At 39.8% G+C, this 14693-nt stretch overlaps 1 protein-coding gene across 5 annotated transcripts in view; it reads right to left on the bottom strand.

Annotated features, from left to right (window-relative positions):
• Window positions 1-14693, bottom strand: part of pak5 (p21 protein (Cdc42/Rac)-activated kinase 5) — a 70385-nt gene that overhangs the window by 13081 nt on the left and 42611 nt on the right. For all 5 annotated transcript variants that reach the window (XM_008398331.3, XM_008398330.3, XM_081602071.1 and 2 more), the window contains one exon: window positions 619-1458. In XM_008398331.3, the coding sequence (XP_008396553.1) occupies window positions 619-1458 (840 nt within the window). The remainder of the gene's footprint in view (window positions 1-618; window positions 1459-14693) is intronic.

The following is a 14693-nucleotide window of genomic DNA, read 5'->3' as shown; positions in this document are numbered from 1 at the left end:
GCTGAGAGGAATTATTTTTCCTTTAGGCCCATCATGCAGCATTATTGAACTTATTACAGTTTTCCAAATGTATCTGGACAAGAATAGAAAGATCAGTCTTACTCTCTGTATTGAGATTTCTCCCTTCGTACGTTCATGTCTGTCTGATTCCGTCCAGAACAACGACTCTCCTCCACTCCTTTTGTTCTACGTTCCTGTCCAATCAGTCGATATCAGCATTAATTGATCTGTTTGCAGCGACAGCGGCCACTGCAGAGGAGTAATTCTTTATGTGTCAGTTCCTGCCTCCTTCAGGGAAGAGTAAATTAAAGCTGACACCATCTATCTGGCCTAGGGACTACAGTTAAGGATCACAATGAGGAAAGTGAGAAGGAGTGGATTTTCAAAAGAACTGGAGGTGGGTGAGAGATGGAACTAACTGTAGGGAAACTTCTGTGTAATTTTCTCTGAAATGTTGCAACAGGCTCGTCAGGGGGCGTGATGAAACGTGTTTCCTATAATTTGATCGCTGGACAATTTAAAGCAAACACCATAAAAAAAAATTTTTTTTTAAATCCCTGTCAATGTTTAAGATTTTCACTAGGAGAATATTCAGCTTTTGTGTTTTTAAACGCTCACCTTGCCTATCGTTTGTGAGTTGGCAAGACTCTCGGAGAGACGAGGGTAGGTGTAGGAGCTGTACGGGTGGGCCTGAGGAGGGTTCCTCAAAGTCCCGCTGGTGGCATAGGGAACATTTTGCTCCTGCAACCCGGACCCTGACCTAGATCGCTGCCTAATAGCTGGTGTCGGGCTCGTCTGGGTCACGTAGGAGCTCTTAGGTCTCTTGTCATATTCGTCCCTCAAGCCGCCGTAGCTCCACTCGCTGTCCGGGTAGTTGATCTGCTCGCTGTGGAGAGAGGCCCGGGAAGGCGTGCCGACTGAAGTGTCCCGGTAGTCCTGACTGGACGAGCCCCCAACTGACGCTCGGTAGTAGCCGCTGGAGCCCACTCCGCTACCGACCGTGGAGGCCACCTCATCGGCCGAGCGCCCTTTGCTCTCCAAATAGGTGTGGTAGTCTGGCGGGAGCTTCCCATAGTCAGATTTTTGAGGCATGGCGTCGGGGTAGAAGGGGCTGCGGATGGGGTGGGAATGGCCATTCTGCTTGGTGAACCGGTAATGCCTCCCAACAGCCCAGTCTCCATCTATGGAGAAGCTTGGCTTGCCGGCTTCCAGGGAAAAGTCCCTGCTGGAGGTATCCAGATCGCACGAGTAGCGGGAGTAGTAGTGGTTGAATCCATTCTCCTCTAGAGCAGCGAGATGTCCGCTGCCTAGAGGTTTGGAGCTGATTCCAGCCTGCTGGACGCCCGGTGGGCTCTCTTTGCGCAGGGAGTTGGAGCGTGTCACTGAAATGTTGTCAAACTCCTCTAGCAGGCCGTTAATAGATGCATCTTTGGGTGGCCGGTTCCCTCGAACAATGGTCTAAAGGAAGAACAAAGACATTTACATTTAACACACAAGAGAGCCTGAAAGCAGAGGGACACAGCCATTGGGTAAGTAGATAAAGTTATAATTAATTCATTCCAAACTGGAAAGTGAATAAAATGAATTGAAATCCTTGTTCAATCAACCTTCGTTACAGCAAACATTTTTCAAGATGGAATTTCAATTCATCTGTGTCGGGGCTTTGTAACAAGTATGAAATGAATCATCACTTGCAGTAAATGTCATCTCAAAGAACGGCAGGCATCAGTTTATGGAACCACTAATTGTAAGAAATAACATAAAAAATATATTTTTTAAAATAGCATGCTAAGAAGTGCATTAAGATAAATGGCGAAATACCTCATGAGCTAAAAAAAAAAAAAAAAGGCTCTGTGGATTAAAGGAGCTAATTCCTGCTCCATTTCCCTCGCAACAGATTAGCTTCATTTCCAGTGGGCTGATCAGGTTACATTAATAATCGTGAAGTGGGGTTTCATGCTTACAAGTCAAATGAGCACACCAACATGCACCTACAAAGAAATGAGTAAGTCAGGGAGAGAGCGGAGAAAGGGCCGACATGCTTGCATCTGCTTCAAAGCGCAGGAAGAGTGCTGCTTATCCCCTCCTACCTTGCTAAGCCTTTTTTACAAGGCTGTGCCGTGAGTCATGTGGGGACCGAAGCTGCAGCCTTGCACCTATGAATGTAATCTGCGTGCATGCATGGTGTGTGTGCCTGTACACAGTTTATACAGTGACAATGCTGAGTCTCAGTACTTTCACTTCATGAAAGCAACCTGTTCACACACTTCTCTCAATTTGTCTCAATATTTCATGAAACAGTATGTTTGAACAACAAATGACTAGGGAATCATTGAGCCGTGGGGATTATTAAAAAATTTAAACTGTTATGTCATCTATCGAGAGGTGCGTTCCTTCAGGAGTCATAATCACAAAATTAGTAAAAATGTTGATGTTCTTTGAAGACCCCAGAAATTTATAAGAGAACTTCAGTGAACAAACATAATGATGAAGACTAAGAGACGCACCACACTGGGTGGAGACACAGATAAGGACAAGCTCAAATAAAACGGTATCCCAAAAATGAAACATTTCAAAGAGAACTGTTCAAACTGCTACTCAGAAATGCAAAAAGGGTGGCACAAGTGGAAACTTGCCATAAAACTGAAAATGTAGGTTTGGACTTTTGTCTCTCTTAATAATAAACACATTTATTTAAAAACTGCTTTTAGTGTTTTCTTCTGTCGTCTTTGGTTAATATTTAAATATTTCTGATGTTCTGAAAAAAATAAGTGTGACAAGCATGCAAAAAAAGGGAAAACAGGATATTCACATTAGTTCACAACACTATGCTTTCAATTGTGTTTAATCAAAAGTATTTATTTAACTGTGACTTCAAAATTCTATACATGTCACGGGTTTTCCAATTTTTCTTTTCTTGAGTATCTACAACCACACAAAACTTTAAATCTCCCCATTAATCACCAGAATCACCCAAATCATTTCTCCTTGATGTGATTGCAGAGCAGATTTAAAAGTTCAGCTAACTAAACTATAAATAGACTGAGGCTTAATCATCAGAGCTGTCAAAATAATTAGCGTCCTGATTTATATTCGACATTTCATAATCTTTGAAATACTCTGTCTTTGGAAAGAAAACCTCAACATCAACTAAACTTAAACCAAGTAATTTTTCTTTGGACAGCAACCGTAATCTTGCTTACAGCAACAAACCAGCCTAAACTGTTTGCATGGATGTTTGTCAATCATTTCCTCTAATGCAGGTGTTTGTTAAACCCAACTCTCAGTGCAGGAGCGTCGCATCAGCAAGTTTTTACTCTTTGACAGTCACGCAGCTGTCACTCTGTGGCGTCTCATGTCACATGTGCTGAGGAAGAGTGTCAGAAAACCCCAGACGACGATTCCTCAACAGTATTCTACTGGCACAGATACTGCAAGTGGTCATGGCAAACGCACACCGCTCTCCTCGTCTCATTCATCTGTGGCGGGATGGTTTTGACTCTGAGCTCACAGACTCATGTCTGTCATATTAATTGCGATGACAAAAATAAAAATAGAAAAAAAGAAAAGAAAAGAAAAAAAGAAACAGAAAACACTGAAGTTACAAAAAAAGTAACTAAGAAATAAATCACAAAGGCATTAAATTACAGAACAATATCAAAGTGGAAAATTACTTTTGGGGAAATAGAAATTAATTTTAGACAATATCAGTCAACATCAGTCGAGTAATATCTCAGTATTGAATTAGATCTCAGGCATCTCCTGAAGTGGCGTTTTTGTCTCGTTCCACTTCCTTCATGATTAGCCTCTTAGTCACCATGAACTCAACTCTGGAATTACTTGGAAACCCTGAAATCTGATCTTTTTCCCACCAGGTAACACACCCTGCCAGTAACTCCAACACTTTGCACAAAGGATACGCCTGATTTCACTTACAAAGATGTTGTTCAGATCTGGGAATAATTCTACATGTAAGTCAGAAATCTGACAGGATTTACAATTTACTTTGGCAGCAATGCAAATCAGTAGTAATGAATTGTGTGTAGCTGGCTAGCAAGGGTATGTTAGCAGTTACCGCGGCGTAGATTTCTGAGTTTGCCTGACAGAAAAGTCCCACAAGAAAAAAAAAACATAGAATAAACAATTAAATAATCTTAAGACCAATTATTTACATATTTAAGGCCAACTTACGTTTTTTAAATTGATTTAAGACATTTTAAGGCCTTGATTTCAGATACATGAATTTTAAGCTTTTTAAGGATCATATGCATCAGCAGACAACAATAAGGCTTATCCAGATAAGCAAAGAGCAGTGAAGTATCAATGATACAAGAAGCTCATCAAATTACAGTATCTGACTTGAAATAAGACAACAAATTCTAGAAAACTGTACTGCTTTATGTGCAAATAACGTGAAATTGTGGTTGAAAGTAAACGGTATAAACATGAAGACGTCTATTCATGTCTAAAAGTGGTTTAAAGGGGGTTGAGTTCAACAAGTGTTTTTGTTTAGTCAATTTGGACGAGACCTCTGGGTTGAAAATATCTAATTTTCAGCGTATGTTTCCTGAGCTCAAGGACACTCAACTTTAAAAATGTCAATGGAAGTGTAGTTTTTAGACATCAGGGAGAATTTCTGTGCTTTATTCTTCTAGGTACGAGCCAAACTGGGGATTCGATATTTACAAGTCATTATTTATCCAACAGAAATTGTGCTTCCACAACACACCCTCCTCTCCCTTTGGCTTCATTGTTTTTGCAAACCTCGCTCCCTCACTTTAACAGTCCAGTTGTTCTCTCCTGCCTGACAGCTGTAGGCTGCATGACGTCGTAAACTGCAACCCAAGGTGAAAAGGGCCATAAAAGCAGAGAGTAAAACCTAGCCGCAGGGCGGACGGTCTTTAAAACAGGTCACCAAATGGAAATCTATCATGCTGGGTACAGATGTTGCAGGGAGCACACAAGGTAAACATGAGTCTGTAGCGTCAAGTTATGTAATAACGTAATAAAGATAAAACATAAAATCATTAAAATCCTTGAACGCATTGCGCTATACTTTCTGCAACAAATCCTATAAAATCATCACATTTTGCGTCGATTATTAAAAAATTCAGAGGCATGTCTATTTTTTTTTTATTTAGAAATGATAATGTAATAATGTAGCGCATTATGTAATGAACAATCACAAACGGTTTGTGTTCATCTTAGCCATCATACTGCGATCATAACAATCATGATGTAGATTCTATACACAATTAAATCAAATGCTGAACTTTTGGTCATTTAGTTGCCTTCTCACACTCATAGCCAGAACCCTGGGTGTTAAACCTACATGCCATTCAAGGCAAAAAGATTCAAAGGATTTTAGTGCATTTTACATCATATTACAAAATAGTTTTATTACATTTTTTAAAAAATTTTTACGTTATTACGTATTGTGGTATTACTATATGCGTTATAAGGACTGAAGTCACAATGGTCAGAGATCAAAAAGTGCTTCTTAAAATTTTGTCACACTAAGAGTCTCACCTCTCGCCTCAACTCTACTTAGGTGAAAATCTTCAAAATGAGGCTACCGCATCGAGTCACGCTACTTGAGGATGTTGGTGATTCAGAACTAATTCAATTGGCAAACAAGATCAGGGAGTGCCGGTTATCTCATAAGACATAATCATCCCCATTTGGTTTGTAATCAAAAGGACCGTGTCAAAGGAGCATGACAAGTACGGGGTGGCGAACGGGGGGAGAAAAGAGTCAAGACGAACAAGGCAGGCGACTAAAACCGAGAGGAGGACCGAGGTGCAAAGGCGAGAGGGAGAGACAAGGTTAATTGTGTGCCGAATCACTGTCAAACCGCCAGCATCAAGCTTGGAAATCTTCCCATTAATTTGAATTAAGGGTCTGATATTGGCTCCTGTGCTCGGCTCGCCCTCCCTCCTCCTCCTCCGTCGCCGTCTTTCGTCGTCCTTACAGCTTGGCGAGCCTTGTGAACGGGTCGCCTTCAGCGGCGGCGGTGACAGCGGCTATATTTCACCAGCATGCGCCGTTGGCCTGTCCTTTAGTGATAAGCTGTAATAGATCTACTCTCTCAACTCAGCACGGCCTTTTCACGGGAACGGAAAGGAAAGGCGGAAAGGAAAAAGAAGGAAAAATACTGACTTTCTTTAGGAAGGTAATCATACAAAGGGAGGAGATGTTGGAAGAAACTGAGTCAGCTTAAACAATAAAAAAAAAGAAAGAAAGATAGGAAAGGATGGAGGTGAGGGGAGGGAGTGACGTAGAAAGAGAGCATGAAAAATGAGGCTCGTTGAGAGATAAGAGGGGGATTAACCTTGCTGGTAATGAAGGGAGGGTGTGACGAGAAGATGGAGGGAGGCAGAGAGGGGGAGATAATTAATGAGCTTGCCCTTCCCGTGACTCCTTCCAAGAACCCGGGTTGGGCGGACGCGCCTGGCTGGCCAGCAGGGTCCCGGGACAGCTGAGGAGCCGATCGGCAGAGCTGCTGCTCAGATCCTCCGCACTGCAGCTTTTGTTTGAGCTTCTAACGCGACCCAGTCCACCACTACAAGATCTGGAGGCCATTTATGGATGAAGATTCACTCACACCTTGTTCAATTTGCTCCAAAGTCTTTCAGTACGACGGAAATGAATACGGGAGGTGAATATTAAGAAGCGTCTGATTAAAATCTATGTTTATGAATGTACATTAATCATTTAGTTTGCTTTACTTCAAAGCATTTACTTTAGATTTTCTTACAAACCAGACATGATGCAGAAGAACTTTGTGATTGTTTTACTTACACATATACTTTTGGGAAAATATTTACTTCATCCCAACTGAAAAAAACAATAGACTTTGGCATCTATTTCCTGTTTTATGGATCGTCTTTCCAACAATAAAGATCTATTCACTTTGTGTCCTTTGAGCTTAAAATTTTGAATTTATATTTTCACATTTATTTAATTTTATTTGTAACTGTTTATTTTTATTCTTTTGCTAACTAGTTCATTTTTATTCCTATTTATTTTTCACTTTGTGCTCCCAGATGTGATAAATAAATGTGTGGGGGAAACATTTTGTTTGCTTAAAGAGTTATAAAGTGGACAATAAGCAGTACTGATCATTAATTTAAATGACAAACGTTTCCAAAATCACATCGTTTTTGAACCTAGATTGTGAATTTAATATGTATTTATGTATTAAACATACATCAAATATAAATCCTTGCACTAAAGTAAAAGAAGCTGTGATGACTGATACTAGAATAAATATGTACTTGATTCATCCATCCATCCATTTTCTTACACCCTTGTCCCTTAGTCGGGTCGGGAGGGGTGCTGGTGCCTATCTCCAGCTAACGTTCCGGGTGAAAGGCGGGGTCACCCTGGACAGGTCGCCAGCCTGTCGCAGGGGTTTAAAGATTAAAAAAGCAATATATTTTATGAAATCAACATCCAGCTGACCATACTCGGGACATATAAAGAAAGTGGATTGTAATATAATTTGATGACCTAGTTCTTACTGCATTGAGTCGCAGTCATTAGGGCTGCAGTTTTAAACACAGTGAATCTAAAGTACTGGCTTCCAAAGCTAAATACATTTATAAGCACCACAAATTTGTGTAATATTGCGCCTCTAAAATGGATTACAACAATGCCTGTGCTTCGCTTTAATCATTCAGTGGCTAGATATTTTTTAGCGTGTGATCATGCTCTTAAAGCTCATCACCTACCCCACCTCAAGCCTTTATCTCTGCTTCACACACACACACACACACACACACACACACACACGCACACACACACACAGTCGTACGCTACTATCCAACAGGGGACATTCCATTGACTTCCATTCATTTCTACAGCCTAACCCTAACCCTTTTCCTAACCCTAACCATCACATACCTAACCCTTTTCCTAACCCTAACCAAAAGTCAATTCACACCTTAGTCCTAACTGCAACCCCTGACCCTAAAACAGGGTCATTTCCAAGAGGGGACCTACAAAATGTCCCCTCTTCAACGGTGAGTCCCCTGTTGGTCAGTGTAAAATGACACGCATGTCCCCTGTTGGATAGTTACACATGAACACACACACACACACACACACACACACTGCAGGAACATTGCCCACTCAGTACACCCACTCCCAACTCTCACAGTCCTGCTGGAGCAGTAGCTGCACACACCATGTTTTCTTTTTTTTTTCTTTTTTTTTGACATTATCTGATGCACTTAAGCGGAACGAGTGAACGTTGGTGCAACAAAAATATTCATCCACCACCATCTGCATCTCAACTCTGCCTCTCTCTCCCAGCCTTTGTGTAATAAACCCAGCGCAGGCACAAGTCTGTGGTTCTCTGTCACGACTCAGGCTGCAGAGGAAAAAAAAACAGAAAGAAAGGAAAGGCACGCATGGGGTTTTACTCGCACACAAACAACACTAGTGTGCTACTATGCTGTGCTCTTCCTGTAGTGCACTATCCTACTGCACCAGTGACCGTTTTATGAAACTCATTGACTGCTTCATGACTAAGATGATATCAGAGAGAAAATGTACGGGAGCAGACATATTACACTGCTGATTAAGAAGGAATTATACAAGATCAAACTGTGACTATACACAAACAGAAGAAAAATCATGTCAGAAGCAAATGTGTATTAGACTTCAAGTAGTTTTAGATAGTAAAATGACTCTTATGCATGACTTGACAAAAAACACGAGATTAAGATGAAAACTTGACTCATTTCAAAAGATTTAAGATGTACTCTACCTCCCTCTGCTGAACAGAAATTGTACTGCAACATGCTGCAATAACACATTTCTATACTTTATACTTTCTTTTCTTAGCTCATATATTAAAATATAATACGAAGTTACTCTTATACTATTAAAAAAAGCTAAATTTTTATGTAGCTATAAAGCTTATTCTTAACATAAAATCAAGGGAAAGTATCATGTTTTCTGTTGTTTAACATTTTTGAAGGTAAAATAAGATATAAAAGCGGATCATCAGCAAACAAACCAGAGAAGTTTGCCAAATATACATCAAGTCTTCTTAAAAGTTTAAAAGGCAAAATTACAGAGGTTAGGCCATTGACTTGTTATCCGATGTTTTGTATTTTGCTGCCCTCTGCTGGTCAAGCGCAGTATTTCCTTAATTGTTTGCCCGGATTGAAGTTACGACGCCTCCACACACGTTAAAATCCCAGGTTTTTGCAATGTAACACAATAGCATGAATGCCTTCCAGTCTTTTTCCACAAACACATATATTCTGTCGAATTCAAATAAAAACATAATCTATTACAGTAAAATATATATGTAAAAGTTAAAAGCTGAAAATAAAATAAAAATAATAAGGGTGAAATAACTTTACTGACAAAGGAATACAGAACAGCCAGATTTCTGGAGCTCATGCCTTACATTAAAATTATTGATAAAAGTCCTAATTCAGATGCAGTAAAATAGAGACTTTGGATTACAATACTGCCTGATAACGAGGCTCGCCTGTAATATTTTGAAAGAGACTTACAAAGTCAGATTCCTTTAAATGTTATTACCCAACACAGAGAAGAGGCTTTAGCTACATGTTCATGATTAAAAGGCTTCGAGCTGCTGACCCGTTTCCTCAGGCTGTCCCACTAACAGCTGTTAGCTACAATACTAAACAACGTCATCCTGCTGTAAACCAAACACTACTAATTCTAACAGATAGGTTTAACTATAGAGAAGTCTGCAAAGCTTAATAACAGTATATGTTTGAAAAATAATCATAAACATAAGAAATAAAGTGATTAAGAGGGGTTGCTAAAAGACAAATCAGCGTCTTGCAGTCTTGTAGCTAAGACAACAGCGACCTCTGGTGTCTAAAGAAAGGGTTACAACTTTATCTGCTCTCTTAAACCAGGGGTGTCGTGTTTTCATGGTACAACTTCACGTAAAATTTCTAATTATGGATAATATCAAATATCTTCTAAAAATACGTCGTCCAGAATAAAAAAATGTGTTGCTATGCACTTAGTTAATTTTGGCTAATTTTTTGTTGGTGAGTCACATAATGAACAAAGCAGAAACAGAAAAAGAGCTAACTAGCTAGCAGCACACCAGGATTGCAGGAACTTTTACAGGCTGCTTAGACCTGAAAAGGTCAATGTTCTGAGAATTTAACTAAAAGCAATATGTGACATTACAGGTAGCATTTATTTATTAATTAACTAAACTATTTATGCCTCTTTCATCATCTTTGTCTCAACACATTTAGTGTGCTTTACATCTTTTACATACATTTTTGGTTGCAGAATGTGGGATAGACAGATTTCATGCAGTAATCCTCTTAGATATTATAGTTTGGATAGAGAATGCTGTATGTATCATGCTGCTGGAAGCTGAGCCTGTTTCCTTCAGCTATATGATTCATGCAATGCCCAGATCTCCATCGCTGGCCGTTTAGAGGAGCGTGACCCGGTCCCCTTTGACCTCAGTCGGGCAGTGGCTCAGCTACAAGGCTATGGTGACAAACACACTAAATGTGTTTGTCTCAACACATTTAGTGTGCTTTACATCTTTTACATACATTTTTGGTTGCAGAATGTGGGATAGATAGATTTCATGCAGTAATCCTCTTAGATATTATAGTTTGGATAGAGAATGCTGTATGTATCATGCTGCTGGAAGCTGAGCCCGTTTCCTTCAGCTATATGATTCATGCAATGCCCAGATCTCCATCGCTGGCCGTTTAGAGGAGCGTGACCCGGTCCCCTTTGACCTCAGTCGGGCAGTGGCTCAGCTACAAGGCTACGGTGAACAAATCGCACAGAGAGCAGCGGCTGGAACCACCAGCAATTTCCAGCAAACAGGATTAGTGGAAAAAGCAAAATAAAACACAAACACAGAGTCTAACCAAATCCTGCTTTAGTTCATCACTGGAGCAAATCTCGGACTACGAGTCGTTTGATCTGGTCGTCTGAGAGAAGTTCAAGCAGACTCACACTGTGCAGCCTTCAGAAATTACTAGAAATAATAGCCAAGAAATTCATCTGCTGTGACAGTATGAGCATGTGTATGATCCCAATGAGTCAGAGAGATTATCCTTCTCTGAGGAGGCTCTAAGTGTGTTACTGTCAGAGAAAGTTTTAGATCTAAAAGTGGGAGAGGAAGAAGAAAGCTGGAAGGGAGAGGTGGAGATCAAACTGTCTGTCCTGCACTTATCTTCTTGTCAACTTAGAGACAGATAAACAGACAGCTGCCCAAAGATTAATTACACAGCAGAGCTCATTAATCTGAGTCCTGTCAGCCCCTACAGAAAACCGTCACCCGCTTCTCAGCTTCGACTCCGTTTCCCGACTATCACATAACAGTTTTACACACATGTACGTGGAGCCGTATTTTACTCTGATGGTCAGAAATCTAAATAAATAAATAAATAAATCCACTCCAACACAAAATAACCTGTACTCGTTACCGTTTTTTGCTGATCTGAACCAACAAATTTCCACTCAGAGACATGCAGTTACCACTAATATCTCATAGGGGGCAATAAAGCACTGATTTTGACTCTACTCACAAGAGAAGAAGAAAATAATCAAAAAGAAAGAATAAAGTTATTTTGCCTGAAGCCAACAAGGGCAGTTTTTGTTTGACGATGTATTAGGGCCATTATAGATATAAAAATAAAAAAAAAAGGAGGAGAAAATTTCTGGCAAAAAACTAGAAATGACTTGGACATTTCTGAGTTTGAAAAGTTGAAAAAATTTGTACAAAACCCCCCCCAAAATATTTAGATTAATCTCAGAAATGTCATTAATACTCTGAAATATTGGGTAATAGAATGAACTGGGCACAACTTAAATTTATTAATATAATGTGTATCAATATAATTCTTAATTTTAAATAAATAAATAAAACGCATGACTGTTTTACATTTGTCTTCTAACAGATAAACGTGGAATATGTACCTGGGAATATGCAATTCATAGATTCTTCTCTTACTATAATTTTTTTTATTAATGTTCTTTAATATTTTGCCCCACCTGCAGTGCAGGGTTTTTATTGTATTTTATTTTATGATTCAATGCTGTAACCAAAAAATACTTTGTAGCTATACACCACAACAATCACCTGTTGTTTATTCATAACCACAATATTGTCTGTTTCTTGCAAGACGGCAAACATGCTTCATTAAATAAAGAGGAAGCTGTTTCTTTTGCAAATCTGGAAAATCCCAGACTTAAGTTGCTTTTCTTCAAATCAAACGTTTCAACGCGAGTTCGTTCCTGCTTTACACATTCTGAATACGTTTTATCCTGATCCAGCAACCTGCTGCAGTCATGCTGTCAAAGCTGCACTAATCTAACGTGAAAGAGAGAGCAGATAAACTGCAGGTTTTTGCAAGAAGAAGTAAATTTATGCAACAGACATTAGTCAAATGGTCACGTTTAAGTCTTCTACATTTCAAGATCAGGAGCTGCACTTTGCAGTGTGGCCACATGAGGATACCACAGGTTCGGCCATTAAAAGCTGCCTTCCTCCGAGCTGTCTGGGCAGCTGCCGTCACGCGTTCAAGAGGATTAGCAGTTACTTTGCAGTTTCTCATCAAAAAGAAAATTTGGGCTGCGCCGTAAAGCCGCTACCAAATTGCAGTGCTTAAACTCTTGACACATCATCTTAAGCAACACTTTCGCTTGTTTAAAATTCACCGCCTAAATGCCCTTCCAAAAAGTCTACACAGAGACATTGAGGGATGGCATTAGTGCCAGGACAGTTTGAGCTCCCCTGGCAAAGTGCAGAGCACGTCGCTGAAAGCCAAAAGCCTCACTGCCAACTTTGGCTCTGAAGCCTCTGTGAAGGCATTTTAAAATTGTTTTTTTTTTTTTTGGTACAATGTGACCATGAGTGGCAGGCGCATGTCAACACTGAGAGACGGAGCAGAAGAGGAGGAGGAGGAGGAAGAGACGAGTGGAGAGAAGCGGAGAAAGGAACAAGTGAGGTCTAAATCAACGCCATTCACTGCGGCTCACTGCCAAGCAAGACAGATGCTCCCTCTGTCTGTGTGAGGGGATGTCACACACACACACACACACACACACACACACACACACACACACACACACACACACACACACACACACACACAAACACACGCATACACGCACACACATCAATCAGGAGTTATTTTCCTTCTTCTAGTCTATTTCTGCTACGACCAATTTAATCCCGGATCAATGCGAGTGGGGAAAGCGATACATAGGGAGACCAAATCGAATTAAACGTGAAATGAAATGCACGTTGATCACAACCCCCCGACCCCCAAAGTTTAGTCAAATAAAAAAGTTCAGTAGCTGAAAGAGTCGGTGTGTTTGACAGATCTGGAGCAAAGAAGTACCAAGAATTACATTCTTATGTAAAGCGCTGGTCACATTCCTCGGCTCCTCTGGTAAAGATGTAATAAATAAATAAATAAATAAATAATAAGCTCACAGTCTAGTGCAGTAGCATAATCCCACACTAAAAATAAACAAAAAACATTGTGCGGCTGAAAGACCCAGGGATTACCCATTTCCAGTTATCTGACAGAGACCGGCAGATGTTTTATTTACAACATCTTCGTTTGTTTCAAAGAGCCAATGACTAACAATGTTCCCCAGTAACCTGTTAAAGAATCAGGCCCACAGCATCACACATCCTCCACTATATTCCTTTCAATGCCAACGCCACTTGGAGTGTTTTGCTGTTCAAAATCTGGCCAAACTGCATGAGTCCGGTTATAGTCCCGGTAGAGCTGGTGTTGTGAACATGCTTGTTTTTGTGTTGGTAGGACAGAAAAAGAAACTAGAGGTTGGCATGCAGATAGCCTGTAATGGTCGTCATGGAGACTCGTTGACAACAAGCACTGAGCTTTGACCTACTTCACCATCATGCTCACTAGTGGTGGCAAGATAAGACCAGTCTGGTGGCATGTGTATAAAAGCAATGGCCTTTATGTCACTTTATTTACTTACCCCAGGGAAACTCAAAGTCATGTATGACTAATTAAAAGTTCCTAGAAAGTCTGATTATTCAAGTATGCAATCATCTTTTCTGAGAATAATTAGGCATGCAGGCAAAAATGCCACTGCTGGTTTTATTGAAAACTATTATTTTTTAACAGATTTTTTTCCCTTCCCACCAAATAAATACAGATAATTTAAGGACTGTGTTTTCCTGTAATTTTCTGTGTGAGATGAAGGTACAGCAACAAAAGACGCCTTTAGCAAATCTTGATTCATTTACTGGAATAACGTTTTGAAAAAAAAGATTACCTGTCTTCCATGAGTAATTTTACTATATTTTTGTCTGCTTGAGTAATATTATTTCTCAAATTGAGTCCAATCTCTGGCTACTCTATCCATTTTTACTTACTTCACTAAAAGTCTTTACACTGTTCTAACTTGCACAGATTTTTGTATCCAAAGGCCTTATGTTGTGGAAAAAATAGGCTTGAAGATGTGTTTCTTATTATTTTATAATGATGTTAATTAAATGTACTAACTTTTCATGTTATTCTTTAAAATACAATAATTTGCACATACGTTATTAAATGTGGTTAGTGCTGTGTTCAAGAAAAAAGTTGTGGTTTTTTTTTTAATCATCCTTGCATCAAGATGTATTAGGAGATTCTGGACTTCCTTCAGCTCATTCTATTCTCATTCAGGAC

This window comes from Poecilia reticulata, chromosome 21, assembly GCF_904066995.2.
Source record: "Poecilia reticulata chromosome 21, P_reticulata-male-v2, whole genome shotgun sequence".
Classification (NCBI taxonomy): domain Eukaryota; kingdom Metazoa; phylum Chordata; class Actinopteri; order Cyprinodontiformes; family Poeciliidae; genus Poecilia; species Poecilia reticulata.
Note: the sequence above shows the minus strand (reverse complement) of the source record. Positions and strands in the feature narration are given on the sequence as shown.